General features: G+C 48.4%; 1 protein-coding gene across 1 annotated transcript; it reads right to left on the bottom strand.

Annotated features, from left to right (window-relative positions):
- Positions 1-211: 211 nt before the first annotated feature.
- FASLG (Fas ligand) lies at positions 212-8,329 on the bottom strand. Its single transcript, XM_045982112.1, has 4 exons — positions 7,871-8,329; positions 7,206-7,251; positions 2,730-2,786; positions 212-1,495 (listed from the first exon to the last, which is right to left on the bottom strand). Exons 1-4 carry the CDS (start codon positions 8,192-8,194, stop codon positions 1,101-1,103), a joined length of 822 nt encoding a protein of 273 aa, XP_045838068.1. The 5' UTR covers positions 8,195-8,329; the 3' UTR covers positions 212-1,100.
- Positions 8,330-14,103: the final 5,774 nt, after the last annotated feature.

Raw genomic sequence — 14,103 nt, forward strand, 5'->3', positions numbered from 1 at the left:
ACTCTGCATAATGGAAACAGACTGGGGGAGAGGGGTGTCTGGCAATGATAGATTTGCGTCATGGTTCTCATTCCAGTGAGTTCTTCTTAACGCGGCCTTAAGGCAAAAGGAGTGAAGAAGCCATGGAGGAAAGAAATTATAAGGGGGAAAAAAACACAAATTTTAGTGATTTCCAACAAGTACATTCATAATGTTGGCCTGTATTCTAAAATATAATTTTTATTACACTTATTCTTTTTATTAAAATACACAAAAGGTATAAATACTGGTTATTTTATAGGAAAACAGCATCAACAGTTGACAATCAAAGAAGAGTCTTGAGGACTATTTTAAGGACAACTGAGTTGGTTGCCAAGAGGTATTCAAAATCTACCATTAAATGCAACCCATGCTTTCCTAACATATCGCTCACAAGTTCCACATTGTCTCTTCTTATGTAACTCTTCTAGTCACATACATGTGAGTGCACACACACACACACACACACACACACACACACACACCCCTAAAATTGCACTGGAAATATACATGCTGCATGAGGAATGGAGCAACTTCCCCAAAGATCCCCCTTGCTTCTCCATTAGCGTCACCTGGTGGCTCGGGCTCTGCCTTCAGAAGTTAACATGCTTCCAAGGGGACACCGGCCTTTTGGTCTCTTTAGCTTATCACACAAGCCTAGTCCTCTTTTTCCGTCCCTTGTACACTCATGTCACATCCATATCTGAAAGACAGCCACCCCGAGGTAGATAGTAGACCCACTCCAAGATCTGAGTTAACAGGTGTCCTTTTCAATGCGCCAAAATGCCGTGGACACTTAAAATGAGTGTAGAACACCCTGGTGGCTGTTCCGTCCTGCCTCTGCATCTTCACACGGCAGCCCCGAGTGTCATGTTCTTCAGCCGTATTCCCCCCCCCCCCCCCCCCCCCGTCTGGCTCATGAGATGAGGAACGCAGATGTGCTCGACCCTGCGGTCTCTAGATACTCTTGGCTCATGTCTTCTCACTTGATCTCAAGTGGGCTTAAGAAGACTCTCATTCAAGACCCTATTTTCAGGGCCTGTAGCAAGGAACCATATGGAGAGAATCCCAAAGTGCTTTTCTTAGAGCTTATATAAGCCAAAAAAGGTCTTAGATTCCTCAAAACTGACCAGAGACAGTTCAGACACGTTGACATATAAACGGTCAGTACTGGTGAGATTGAATACTGCCCCCAGGTAGCTGCTGCGGGCCCACATCTGGCCAGTAGTGCAGTAGTTCATTAACTTCCCCTCCATCAGCACAAGATCCTGGGGATACTTAGAGTTCCTCAAATAGACCTTGTGATTCAGGGGCCGGTTGTTGCAGGACTGACCCCTGAAGTACACTTTGGAATATACAAAGTAGAGCCCAGTATCATTGATCACAAGGCCACCCTTCTTATACTTCACCCCAGAGACAAGGGCAATTCCATACGTGTCTTCCCATTCCAGAGGGATGGATCTCGAGTTGGGCTTGCCTGAAATCAAATCAGAGAGGAGCTTTCAGCCAGGACTGCTCATGCACCCAACAAACGAAGCTTCCAAGGTGAAACTGTGGGCCGTTTCTTGAGCAAAGGACCAAAATGGCACAGCCAGTATGGAACTGGCTAATGGGTCAGACTCGATCCATCACTGAATTCCTGAGACACCGCTATCGAATTGCTTGCCCTAATTTTGTCATCTACACAACTGGGACAATAATACATAGCCTAATCAATTACAAGGAGACATTAATGAAATTAGTTTAGTTCTCTGGAACACAGACTCTATGATCTTCAGAACTAACACCAAAATTTCTAGGTTTTGAGGTCTCTCCAGGAGGAAAAAAGCCAAACCCAAGGAAATTCTAAAGTTGGGAAGAACCCTTAGGGATCACCTGGTCCAACTCCTCACCTATACTAAGAAGTCTTCAGTACCTCCACTTTGGGCTAAAATCCCCTTTCTTTTATGTCCCCACAGCAGTATAATCATACCTTAAGCAGAGACCACTCTCCAGTACCAAAATGATCACTTATGTACCTGTATTTCCCTATTAGATTTTAAGTTCCTTGAAGGCAGGAATCACATTATTAATCTACATGTCCCCAGAACTCGGCACACACGTGTTCAATAAATATCTGGTGATCCTGAGGGGATCATTCTACAGCTTCTGCCTAAATAACTCCAGGGGCAGGGCATACCCTTTCTATGATACTTGTCCGTTTCTCAGATATTCATGGACTGTGCCCTGGGAATGCCCACACCACACTGTTCTCAAATCACTTCACTTCACTACCTGGCCACATGCAGGAAGTCCACCAGGGCCAGGACTGAGCCCTTCCTCTCACTCCTACTTCTACTCTTGCACAAAGCACAGTGAAGCTCTTCCAGAAAACCAGAAAAGCACTGACTGAAATAATTGATCACTCCCCACCTTCCCAGATCTCACCTCTTGAACCCGTGTCCCAAATCCCCTCGGGGTCTTTGGAATGACTGAAAAGAGTGAGCTCCTCATGGGCAGGGGTCCTCTCACAATCAGCTCCATTTGGCCAGTTCAGAACATGGCCTAGACTAGCGTAGGGGTGCCGTATGGGTGTGAGGTTGACTTGACTATGAAGATGGGACTATTCTTGGGTGTCAAATACTGTCACCAGAAAGCAGCAATGCCCTCCGAGCACAGTACCCAACCTGTCAAAGGCTTTCACAAGACCCATGTACCTCCCAGATACAGACCTGTTAGATGGGCCACTTTTCTCAGCTCCCGTTTTTCAGAGGGCAGATTGGGTTGACCTGCATCATAGAGAGATGAAAGATATATATAAAAATGAGATACCAGTTATTCTTTTGTTGGGACTCCAAACTGGTCATTTAAATAAAAGCGAATTTTTAAAAACATAAATGTCAACAGTCTAACATATACTAATCATCCAAGCGCAAACTGTAGAACGTGCAGCAATCGGTACTTCAGAAACAGAAGAGGTAAAAGGTAAACCAAATTGAGAGAGACGTATGCACAGACTCTATCACGAAAAACAATAAAAAGGTTGATTGAAAAAGAGCTATCATATCAGTTACTGCATTTGAACTTGCCACAATCCTTTGAGGTAGGGATTATTGTCTGACCTTACAGACGGCTAAATGAGCTTAGAAGTTGGATGATCTGTCCAAGAGGACCCAGCTACACAAGGTCAGAACAGGATGGACACTCAAGCCTCCTGGCTCCAAATTGGGATTTTTTCCAGTTCTGCTGCCTCTAGGACTCTGCAGGACAGAGGCCAAAGAAGACTATGATTTTACCGCCTGGCCACTAGGTCTCCCCCCCAGTGGCATTCAAGCACCTGCCCGTATGGATCACCTCAGATCTCAGATGCCTTGACTAACGCCCCATTGCACATATGCGCAACACATCCCCAGCCACATGGTCTCCGCCTGTCCGTCTAGCCTCTCCTCCTCCGCTTGCTCAGATCAGCCAAGGCGGCACAACACAGGGGCTGATGTGACCTGAACACACCCCGCTTCCGGGCCTCGTGCCTTTGCTCATGCCATTCATCTGCTGAGAGCACCCTCCAAAGAGATCTTCGTGGCAAATTCCTATCAACCCCATAAATACCGCCTGCAGTACCTATTTCTTGGGGGAAACCCTCCCAGGCCTTTTTAATCGAATATGGTCTTCCCCTCCTTGGAAGCCTAGAGTCACTTTGTCTTTACCTCTTTTGTCAGTTCTGACTTTCCATTTCTGTGATAACTGTATGACTTGTCTTACTCCCACCAAATAAATGGCCAACTTCCTACTATATGTTTAATCCACCAGAGTGGGCATGCAACCAGCAAATATTTGCTGAATTAAATTGGAGGAGGCAGAATAGACAATAGCTTCCAAAGTCGTCATTATTTCTCTGACTTCGAATATTTTAACCAAAGAGAGCCACCACTTAGCTAATGAATTCAGCTAAGATATTTAAGAAAGATTCACAGAAGGGCCCTCATCCACATCAAGTTCATTACAATTAGCCTGTAAAACTCACCTGTGGCGTGAGATTGCCACAATCAGCTGAGAACATGACCTGAGTAATCACGTTCTCTCTAGCCACCCAAGACCACCCACCATGAAGGAGGTGTTAGCGAACAGGAAAGGCAAAACTGAGTCTCCTCTACATTCCTATACCACAAACCATCTGTGCAACTCATCTGGCATTCAGCCATGTACTGACAGGAAATGGAACAGAGAACCACAGGTTGCGTATCTTTCTATCCCTCGCAGAGCCTTGCACAGTGTGAGTCTCATAGAGTCCTTAGTAAGAATACTTGCTGGAGAAATGCTGAAATAAACTGGAAATAGATCCTACACGTAGGTGATGAATGTTTCCTACCCCTGGGGCCTTCGCACATGCCATTCTCACTGCTGGAATGTTCTCCCCTATCCTCCCACACCACCCCACACACATGCACACACACACAACACCTACTTAGAGGGGACTTTCCAGACCACTCTATGTTACATCGCACTTAGTACAATTCGAAATTATAGTCTGCTTGCTTGCTTGTGTTTACCCTTTACTGCGCTCTGAAAGCTCCCTCGGGGTAGGACCCTTGTCTCTCTTGTTCTTAGTCATCACCTACACCCAGCACCCCGCCTGGGACCTAAGAAGCTCTCCAAGAACATTTGTGAATGAATAAAAGACTTAAATGAGTGAACTGTGGAAAAATAGAAAATGAAAAAGGAGCAAATAAGTATGTTTAAATAATCTTGGATAGTCCATCCCAGAGAAAATCACTGTTAATTTGTTGAAGTACAAGTACTTCTAATTTTTTACTAAGAATATAAAAATATACACATGCACTTATATAGTTGATTTAAACCAAGCATAGTTTTATAACTTGTCTTTTTTATTTCACAACATAGAATGCACAATCTCCATGGCCTTAAACGTAATTATATGGATTTCAGTTGCTGCGTATGAGGCCTTCTGAATATACCGTGATGTATTTAATTTCCTGTTAAGAGGCATTTAAGTTTCTTCTGACTTATTTATTACAAATAGGCTTATAAGGTAATAATGATCATACTTATCTATGAGTTTTGGGGTATATCTCTGATTATCTTATTAAGATAAATTCTTAGTGATGAGATTACATGATAAATTAACACTTTTTAAAAAAGAAGATTTTGTTTATTTATTTGACAGAGAGAGAGAGCGCGCGCATGTGAGCACAAGCAGGGGGAGCGGCAGGCAGAGGGAGAGGGAGAACCAGGCTCCTGGCTGAGCAGGGAGCCTGATTCGGGGCTCGATCCCAGAACCCTGGGATAATGACATGAGCCGAAAGCAGAAGCTTAACTGACTGAGCCACTCAGGTGCCCAGTTAATTAACATTTTTAATCCTTTGGTACATTTTTCCAACGGGTCTTCAGAACAGGTATAGCAATTTACATGTTCCCTGGCTGTCAACTAATGCTTAAGCAAAATTTTTTCTCACATTTTTGCCAATCTGGTTTTTTTTAATCTTTACTAATGGGATGAATAAAAATGGATATACCCTTGTTTGATTTGCATCTCTTTTCCTATTAATAAAGTGGCTACTTTGTTCTCCATGGGGAAATTCACAACCTCTGGTCCATCTGCGTGGATGACAAGACGCTTTTTACTGGAAGAGACAGACCTGGGTCATCTGTGCACTTGACTTTTAATCACTAAAATGATCGCAGAGAGTGGCGGAGAGATGAGTAATTAGGGACCTGTTTCACCAGCCACATTCCACTGATTTTCAAAGCTGTTTTATTTTAGAAATCCTCCAAAGGTTTTATTTTTCTAACAAAGATTTCTACTCTGCTTGAATACATCAGGACTTTCTAACACTTAAGGACTTAGACCTAGAACCAGAGACCACAGCGTCCACAGGATGGGGCCTCCAGAGCCCACACTGTGGAGCAGTAGGGTGACTTGGGTCGTCTACAATAGGCACATAAGAGAAACGGGAACAGGCTCCCCTCCTTGGATGGCCAGTGCTGCCTTCCATTTTCTTCCCAAGATTTACCTATTGTCTTTGCAGAGGCGTCTTGCTTCTCATCTTTATTTCTCATTCCATGGCAATCATAGTCAGAAGTTTCTCTGTTTCACAGAGCACCAGTCTGTGTGCTGGAAAGCCCTGCCAGTGACAAAGCACCAAGAGCCTGTGTTCCTTCTAGCCCCAGTTCCACACCAGCAATTTGGGGCATATCCCCTAATTCTCTTTTGAAAAGTGAGATGACTGGACCAGATTTGCTCCAAGCTCCCTTCCAACTCTTAACGAATCCAAAGTCCGGTCGATCTTAGTTGAATAAACCAGAGCATGCTAAATCTACCTGCACATGCTTCCAAAGGATGTCCTGAAACTTCACACAAGGTCAGTTTTCAACATTTTCATCTCTTCCCTTGTCCTGAATCTCAACAGAGGCCTTTCTTTTATTGAAGGTAGCTCATGATTGCCTTTGTGGGGGAAGCTGGACTAGCCCTTGAAAAATGGCTAAGGTTTCCCCCTCAAGACTGCCAGTGAATGCAAAAGAACAACTTTAATGTGGATGATTAATTGCATACTTTTTAAAAACTTAAAGGGGTGCCTGGGTGGCTCAGTCAGTTGAGCATCCGGTCCTTGATTTCAGCTCCAGTCATGATCTCACTCAGGGTCGTGAGATGGAGCCCTGCGTCAGTTCTCTGCAGAGTCTCTCTCTCCTTCTCCCTCCGCCCCTCCCCCCTAAATAAATAAATAAATAAATAAAAGCTTAAATACATCCTAGAATTTTTTTTCTTTAAATAAAGCTAGACTCTTGAGCTATCTCTTAGAGAGTTTGAAGAGGAGACGACTTTTCCCAGAAACATCTCTCTGCCTGCTCCTCTCTACATCTCCCTGGGAGCTACGGCCGCTGCCCTGTGGAGGCCTCCATGGCCTGTGGAGGCGACAGGAGTGGAACCAACTGTGTCTGTGTTGTCTCCTTCCAAAGCCGAAAGGAAATACTTGAATTGTGGGCAGTACTCAGTTTTACTGATTTTGAATGATTACATGTACTTCATATGTTACAAGGAACCAAAATGAGCAACGATTCTGAATTAGCCAGGATTCCTTTTGTAGTATAATGTGTCCGAGAGTGGGACGGAAGGCAAGGCATTTGCCCCACGTGGTTCAGCAATGAGGACTGTCTTTAGAGACTCAATATACATCCGTAAAATGACTCACCTATTTGCTTCTCCAAAGACGATGCCGTATGACTTTTGCTGGTGGACTGGCAAGAGAGAAGGAAAAGATGCGTCCTAAGTACGAAGTTCTTGAAGCTAGCGGAGGCAAAGCCGTCAAGGAAACAGAATAAACCTGAGAAGGGCATCTCCATACCTCAGGGCCTCTCCTAACTCGGACTCTGGCCCTGCCATCGTGTCTCACCACGCCCGGGTCTTGCAATTTGGAGTAGTTCTAACATTTTTAAGTATTTCCAAGGAAGTTTAGTTAGGTCATTTAAACAAATTCACTTCCGAGCAAGACTCCAAATTCTTTTTCTTTCCTGAATCACGAACCTCTAGGTAGAGGTTCAGCCGGCGGCCTTGCCAGCTGGGAGAGGAGGGACGGTCCCCGCCAGGCCTGTTTCGGCCCTGATCCTTTCCAAGAGAGCAAATATCCCTTTCACTCACTTGAGCCTCTGCCTCTGAGATAGGGCGACCAGAATGACCCATCTCGAAGACAGGAAGAGAAAGGACTAGAAAAGACCTTGCAAGCAAGGCCACGGTCCCTCTGGGCCTCGGTGTCCCCCTCCCCCACGACACGCCCCCACCCCTCCGCCGCCGCAGAGCCGTCTACACCCGCGTCTCCAGCGCACAGCGAGGCGCACAGCAACCCGCACACCGGCTCACCTCTCTGAGCTCGGCCAGCTCCTTCTGCAGGTGGAAGAGCTGAAACAGCCCCAGCCCCAGGCCCACCAGGGCCACCAGCACCATGAAAAACATCACAAGGAGACACAGGCCTGTGTTGTGGTCCCTCGGCGTCTTCAGAGGCGGCAGGGGCACCGGAGGCAGGGGCGGCGGCGGCGGGGGCGGCGGCGGCCTCCTCGGCCCGGGCCTCCCGGGCACAGAGGACGGACACGGGAGGACGGAGCCCGGAGGCGCCCAGGGGGAGCTGGCGCTGCGGCCCACCCAGTAGATGTGGGGGTACGGGGGGTAGTTCAGGGGCTGCTGCATGGCGGCGGGTCGGCCGGCCCCAGCGCGGGTGTGCAGGCTGGCGGACTGCGGCCGCAGGAGGGCCGCCTCGCGCTTTATAGTTTCCAGAGCCCGGGGAACACCTCTGTCGCTCTCTCTCCTCCTCTGTCGCTCTCAGAGACACCCACTGACTTTGCAGCTGACTGAGAGGCCTCAACCCGAGGCAGCGCAAACCCCGGGAAGTTTCCGCCCACAGTTCTCTGGTGAGGCCTGCGGGGCCCCACACAGCGTCCCCGCCGCCCGCCGCAGGACAGCCTGGTCCTTCCCAGGCCCTGCCAGGGCTGGTGGCCTGGGCGCGGCCTGCGGGCTCTGTCCCCTGCCCGCGGCCGGGAGGGGGTGTCCAGGCCCCGGGTGAGACTGTGGGGTGGAAGCCAGCGGAGGCCTGCCCACATCTGACCTTTGGCTCAGGGAATCCACCCCTTGCTGCCATCCTTTCCCACCTTAGTACTAGTTACCCTCACAGGGCAAAGCACTATAATGCATGGGGTAAAATCTGCCCCACCCGCTCTCTGGGGATTGGGTCAGAGGCTGCAAACCAGTGGCTGAAACGCCTTGTGCAAGCCATAGACCTCACTGTTTTTTCTCTTCACTGTGGTCCCCTTTTAAAATTGGGAGAGTCTGCATTAATATATATATATTAGTGTGTTTTGAAGCATTGGCGTACTGGACACCCCAGGAGCCAGGTGAACCCAGTCCCCCGGGGCTGCGGCAGGTCTCCGGGATGCCCGCCCGCGCTCCCTGCGCATCACGGACCCCCTGGCCCCCCGCCGGGCAATGGCCATCAGTCCCCGCAGGCCTTCGTTTGCAGCCTGTGATACAGTTGTCGTGTGTAATACATGGTGCCCAAATTTGAATTTCACATAAAGAAATGTGAATCCTTTTTAGGATAAAAAAAATAATGACTTCTTTTTAGGATAAGTATATCCTAAACGTTATATGGGATACACTAAAAAGTTATTTCTCGTTTTTCCGCCGTTCACATTTAACTGATTGTCCTCTCTGTCTTTTACTAAAGATGCGAACCCTATCTGACGGCCCTCGCCCTTTTCTCTGGCTTTGAGTACTACTTACGTGCCAGTGACTCCCAGATGCTTGGCTGCAGTCCTAAACACGCTCCCAAACAAACCCACAACGGCTCATAAAACCCGCTTTTCCATTTCACCGGAGAACTCCACTGTTCAGATCTCATTAGCCTTCCCGTCATGCTGGGGCATTTCTGCACCTACCATTCTGGCTCTCCATCCCCGCCAAGGCAACACCAGATTTAGTTCCCTGCCACACTCTTTCCACCTACCCCCTCCCGTACTACCTGTTTCACTTGACGTCAGTCTTTCTGGTGACGACTTCCAGTCCTCTGTCTTTCCCTCTTGCAACATCTGAACCCAGGCTGGCTGATTTTCCCCCAGCCTGTTTCTCACATCAGCACACTCTCACCATTTCTAGTTTTCCCGTTATTGTCTTAGGTCCGACGTCGACTAGCTGTCACCTGCCGTAGTTCAGTGACACCCCAACTGCTCCCCCCACCAGCCTTCCCGAGCACAAATCACCCTGCGGAATGACGCAAGAACCACGCCGGTGAAAACACACTCAGAGATCTCGCCTGCTCGCCTAACTAGCCTTGTGTTGGAAGGTTTGAAACCAAATTCCTAGCGGGACACACGGGCCTCCTTCCCGTTCGAGTGCAGCAGCCGGCACTGCCTCCTCTCCTGACACCGCTGCCCACGTCCCACTCTGCGCTCCCGAGACAGCGTGACGGTTGGGAGCAGAACCACTGCGCGAGCGTCTCACTCTCTTTTCAAGGTGGGCAGAGCTCATGTGCTTTTGAAGTCACACATGGATTTACTCATAGTTGTGAAAAATGGCAAGTTCCAAGTCCAGAAGTAATCATCAGAATGTATAATTTAAGAATTCTACCATACAACCAAAAAAAAAAGGACCAAAAAAAACCCCCAAAACCCCTTGAAAGTACCCTGAGAGAACTCTGACCAAATTTGTATAGAATCATCTTTTTTATACTAGAAAAATCTTACTGACAGTGGCAGAGTCAGATTCACCACATCGGGGACAGGTGGAGAGAGAGTGTTGCACGATGCTTAGGGGTTTGCGGATCCGGGGGTAAACTGCCCGGGGCAGATCCCAGTTTTTCCACTTACGAGCTGTGTGAGCTGGACAGGCCACGGCCCCTCCTCGGAGCCACAGTCTTCTCGTCTATAAAAATGGGCCCAATCAGAACAGAACGGATTCCACAGGCGCTGTGAGCACTGGTCAAAGCACCTGATACACTTGAAATAGTCCTTAGATTCAAAGTAAGTCCTCAGCAAACGCGGCCCTCACTGTTGTATAAGTATAGAAATCTCCCCGCATGCAAACCATCTGTAGACGTGACACACGGGTCGGCCTTCCACGGAGGGTAAATCAAGGTGCAGAAGGGAGGTAGGTGGCAGGAAGCAGGACAAGGGTTTGCCCAACAGCTAGGCACTCAGAGGTTTCACCAGTGGACTGATGGACCCATCTGTTTCCGGCTAAGATCCTCCCCGCTTTTCTCTCTCAGACTCTCACAGAAGCTTCGAGCATTCTTCAGTAAGAATGATGCTATACTTTCACATCTCCCCTGCCCCGTTTCTTGATGTAATCCCATAGGAGGAATCAGAATCATAAATATCTCCCCCAACCCATCCAGTGTCCTCAGATCCTGGGGAGACTCTGAACAGAAACGGAGACAGAGAGCAGTCTTTAAACAGCGGTAATTCCTCTTCGATAATGTCACCGAATGTCATATATTGGCTAAGTCCTGGAGAAATAAATACCGTAAGAGACAATAACAGGGACTTGTCACAGTTTGGGGTATTACCAGAACCTTGTTCATCTGCAGGAATAAACTTTTTCAATAAGATCTTAGCTCTGTGATGGCTGGGGGTGGGGAAACCCAGGTATTTGCCTTCGAAAGATGCCCTGAAGGGCCACCTGCCTGGCTCAGTCATTAGAGCGTGCGACTCTTGATCTCGGGGTCATGAGTTTGAGCCACACGTTGTGTGTAGAGATTACTACAAATAAATAAACCTTTAAAAATCCGCTGAATAAATAAATCAAAAGGCCAGCAGGCTGGTAGCTCCCACGTGTGAAAACTCCAAATGGGGAATGTCTCTCTTCCTCCCCTCATCCCCCTACTTGTGCTGGCGGCATCTCTGATTCCCGAACCAGCGTTCCTTGAGGATGGATGGGGAGAATGATTCGGAACTGGTGATTTCTTTCAGATAAGGGGTGGGATTGCCGGTCCCAGAGACTTAACAGGATGTGGGTGAGGCTTAGGAGCAAATTTAAGTGCAGGACCAAATCAGAGAACACTCCTCGTACAAGCTGTTAGAGTTTTTTTTAGAGATCTGGCCTCATTAGATGAAATTCAAATTATCTTTAATGCGGGTCCCTCTGCCATTGTAATTCCCTTCAGAAACTGTCCGGTCCCTTTCGTAAAAGAATTCCGGTGACCTTCCCCATCTTAGCATGTTAGCCATATGGAGGTTAAAAGAACAGAAGAGGCAGGAGAAGGGGCTTCTCTTTCTTTCCGTCCCTCCCGTGTTTTAGCACAGGAGCGGCCTGGGTGGACCCTGGCCCGGAGTAGCGCCTGAGGGGACCCGAAGCTAACTCTTCCCTGGGGACGGGAAGAGGATAAAAAGGCAGGGATAAGGCTGAGTACTAAGGAATTACACGTGCCACAGCATGTCTATCTCGCTCACTACCACTCGGTGAAAACTCAACAAACCCATGTTGGCTGAACTGCCAAACACAGAAGAGTCTGAGGTCAGAAACAGGGCCCCGGGGGGGATGAAGGTCCCCCCGCAACCTCACTGATGGCGCTGAGGGGCCACCGGCGGACGACGCTGCAGGTGCTGAGGGGGGAGAAGCCGCAGGACGGCGCCCTCCTTCCCGCCTTTCTCTGAGCCCTGCCCTGGCGCTCCTTCAGTCACCACCGATGCGTTTCCAGGCCACTGAGAATAAGATCTGGAATCTTCGGCGTGACCTCCACGCCCCTCATTATCTGGGCTCTTCCTCACTCGGCAACTCTCTGCTCTTCCTCTCGCGCCACGCTGCCGCCACACGGGCCTCTCCACTCACCAAATGTGGCAAGTTCTCGCCCACCTCAGGGCCTTTGCCCGAGATGCTGCCATTGGCCGGAATGTTCTTTGCCCCACTTTGCCGCAGCCCTCCCTTTACATGGCCAGCTCCCAGAATCCTTCAGTTCTAAACCAAACATCACGTCCTCAAAGAGGTTTTCACAGGGCACTCCCCCCAGATGAGATCATCCCAGTTAGTCTCTCGTCAGACTGTTGTGTTTTTTCCTTTTCTGGTTCTTACCACATTTTCAAAACGAGATACGGACAGATACAGACAGATACAGAATCACGTCTGTCTTCCGCGCTCCCTCGTGCACACAGCCTAGCATGGTGCCTGACCATAAATCCTGAAACGATTCTTACCAGACTCCCCTCCCCGTACGGTAGTTTTACAGCACCCTCAAGTCACTCCATCCCTTTCTCAGTTTCTCCTCAGATTTTAGCTCTTAAACCCTCAGACAAGTCAGAAGACATCTGGGAGGAACGGCACAGGCTTACAGCCAAAGGCGTCCGCCCCATTAATAATCCAGTCGGGTGCCAGGTCGGTCTTTCTTGCCTCCAGATGACCTCCTTGCCACCCAAAGCACGTCCCAAGGGGCCAGGGAGAGACTGTCCTCCCAGCTCAAAAGTTTTGGTACCATTCATGTGCAGTCACTGTTTCTCTCAAGAGGCTTACCAACTTTTCTTGCAGTCAGAACCCTGGTGGCCGGCTCTGACGTGATACAGTTAGGCGGCGGCTCAGCAGAATAAGCATTTTTTATCTGATTCTTTTTTAAGTGGCTCCACGGCCAGTGTGGAGCCCAGTGTGGGGCTTGAACTCACAACCCTGAGATCAAGGCCTGAGCCAACATCAAGAGCTGGATGCTTACCCGACTGAGCCACCCAGGCACCCCCACGTTTTGATGTTTTTATTGAAGTACAGCCTGGGGTTGCGGCGTTCTCAGGGGTGCAACAGAGTGATTTCACCTCTCTGTGTCGTGGTGTGCTCGCAGTTGTAGCTACCGTCTGTCACCGTGAACACTATCACAATACCCTTGACGATGCTTCCTGGGCTGCCGACCTTTCATTCCCGTGACCTCTTCATTCCCTCACCTGTGCTTCCCACTTTCCTTCGTCCACTGTGCCCACCACCCATCCCCTCTCCTCTGGGACCAGCACTGGTTGGGTCCCTGTGTTTAAGGGTCTTTTCCTGCTCTTTGTTTTGTATTTTAAATTTCCCATGGAAGGGAAATCATATAGTATTTGCTTTTCTCTAATTTACTTAGGATCACATCCCCTAGGTTCATCCATGTTTTAAATGGAAGATCTCATCCTTTTCATGCCTGAGTAATACTCCATTTATACATGTATGTGTCTATGTATGTATGTACACACATACACACACACACAGGGGTGCATATATCTTTTCAAATTAGTGTTTTTATTTTCTTTGGGTAAATACCCAGTAGTGGAATTACTGGATCCTATGGTATTTCTATTTTTAATTTTTTGAGGGACGTCCAGGACTGTTTTCCACAGAGGCTGCACCAGTTTGCATCACCATCAACAGTGCACGAGGGTTCCTTTTTCTCCATCCCCTCAGCAACACCGATTACTTCTTGTCTTTTTGAGTCTAGCCGTTCGGATGTGTGAGGAGATGTCCCACTGTGGCTCGGATTTGCATTTCCATGATGACTCGTGATATTGAACACCTTTTCATCTGACTGTTGGCCATCTGTAGGTCTTCTTTGGAAAGTGTCTGTTCAGGTCCTCTGCCCATTTTTAATTGGGTTATTTACT

This window comes from Meles meles, chromosome 17, assembly GCF_922984935.1.
Source record: "Meles meles chromosome 17, mMelMel3.1 paternal haplotype, whole genome shotgun sequence".
Lineage (NCBI taxonomy): Eukaryota > Metazoa > Chordata > Mammalia > Carnivora > Mustelidae > Meles > Meles meles.

What these genes read in the sequence shown, in the direction of transcription:
- FASLG (XM_045982112.1), bottom strand. Translation starts at nt 8,194, where the DNA reads ATGCAGCAGCCCCTGAACTACCCCCCGTACCCCCACATCTACTGGGTG. An exon ending in AGCTGGCCGAGCTCAGAGAG is followed by an intron (nt 7,252 to 7,870) that starts GTGAGCCGGTGT and finishes CTCTCTTGCCAG; the next exon opens with TCCACCAGCAAAAGTCATAC. An exon ending in GTCTTTGGAGAAGCAAATAG is followed by an intron (nt 2,787 to 7,205) that starts GTGAGTCATTTT and finishes TCTATGATGCAG; the next exon opens with GTCAACCCAATCTGCCCTCT.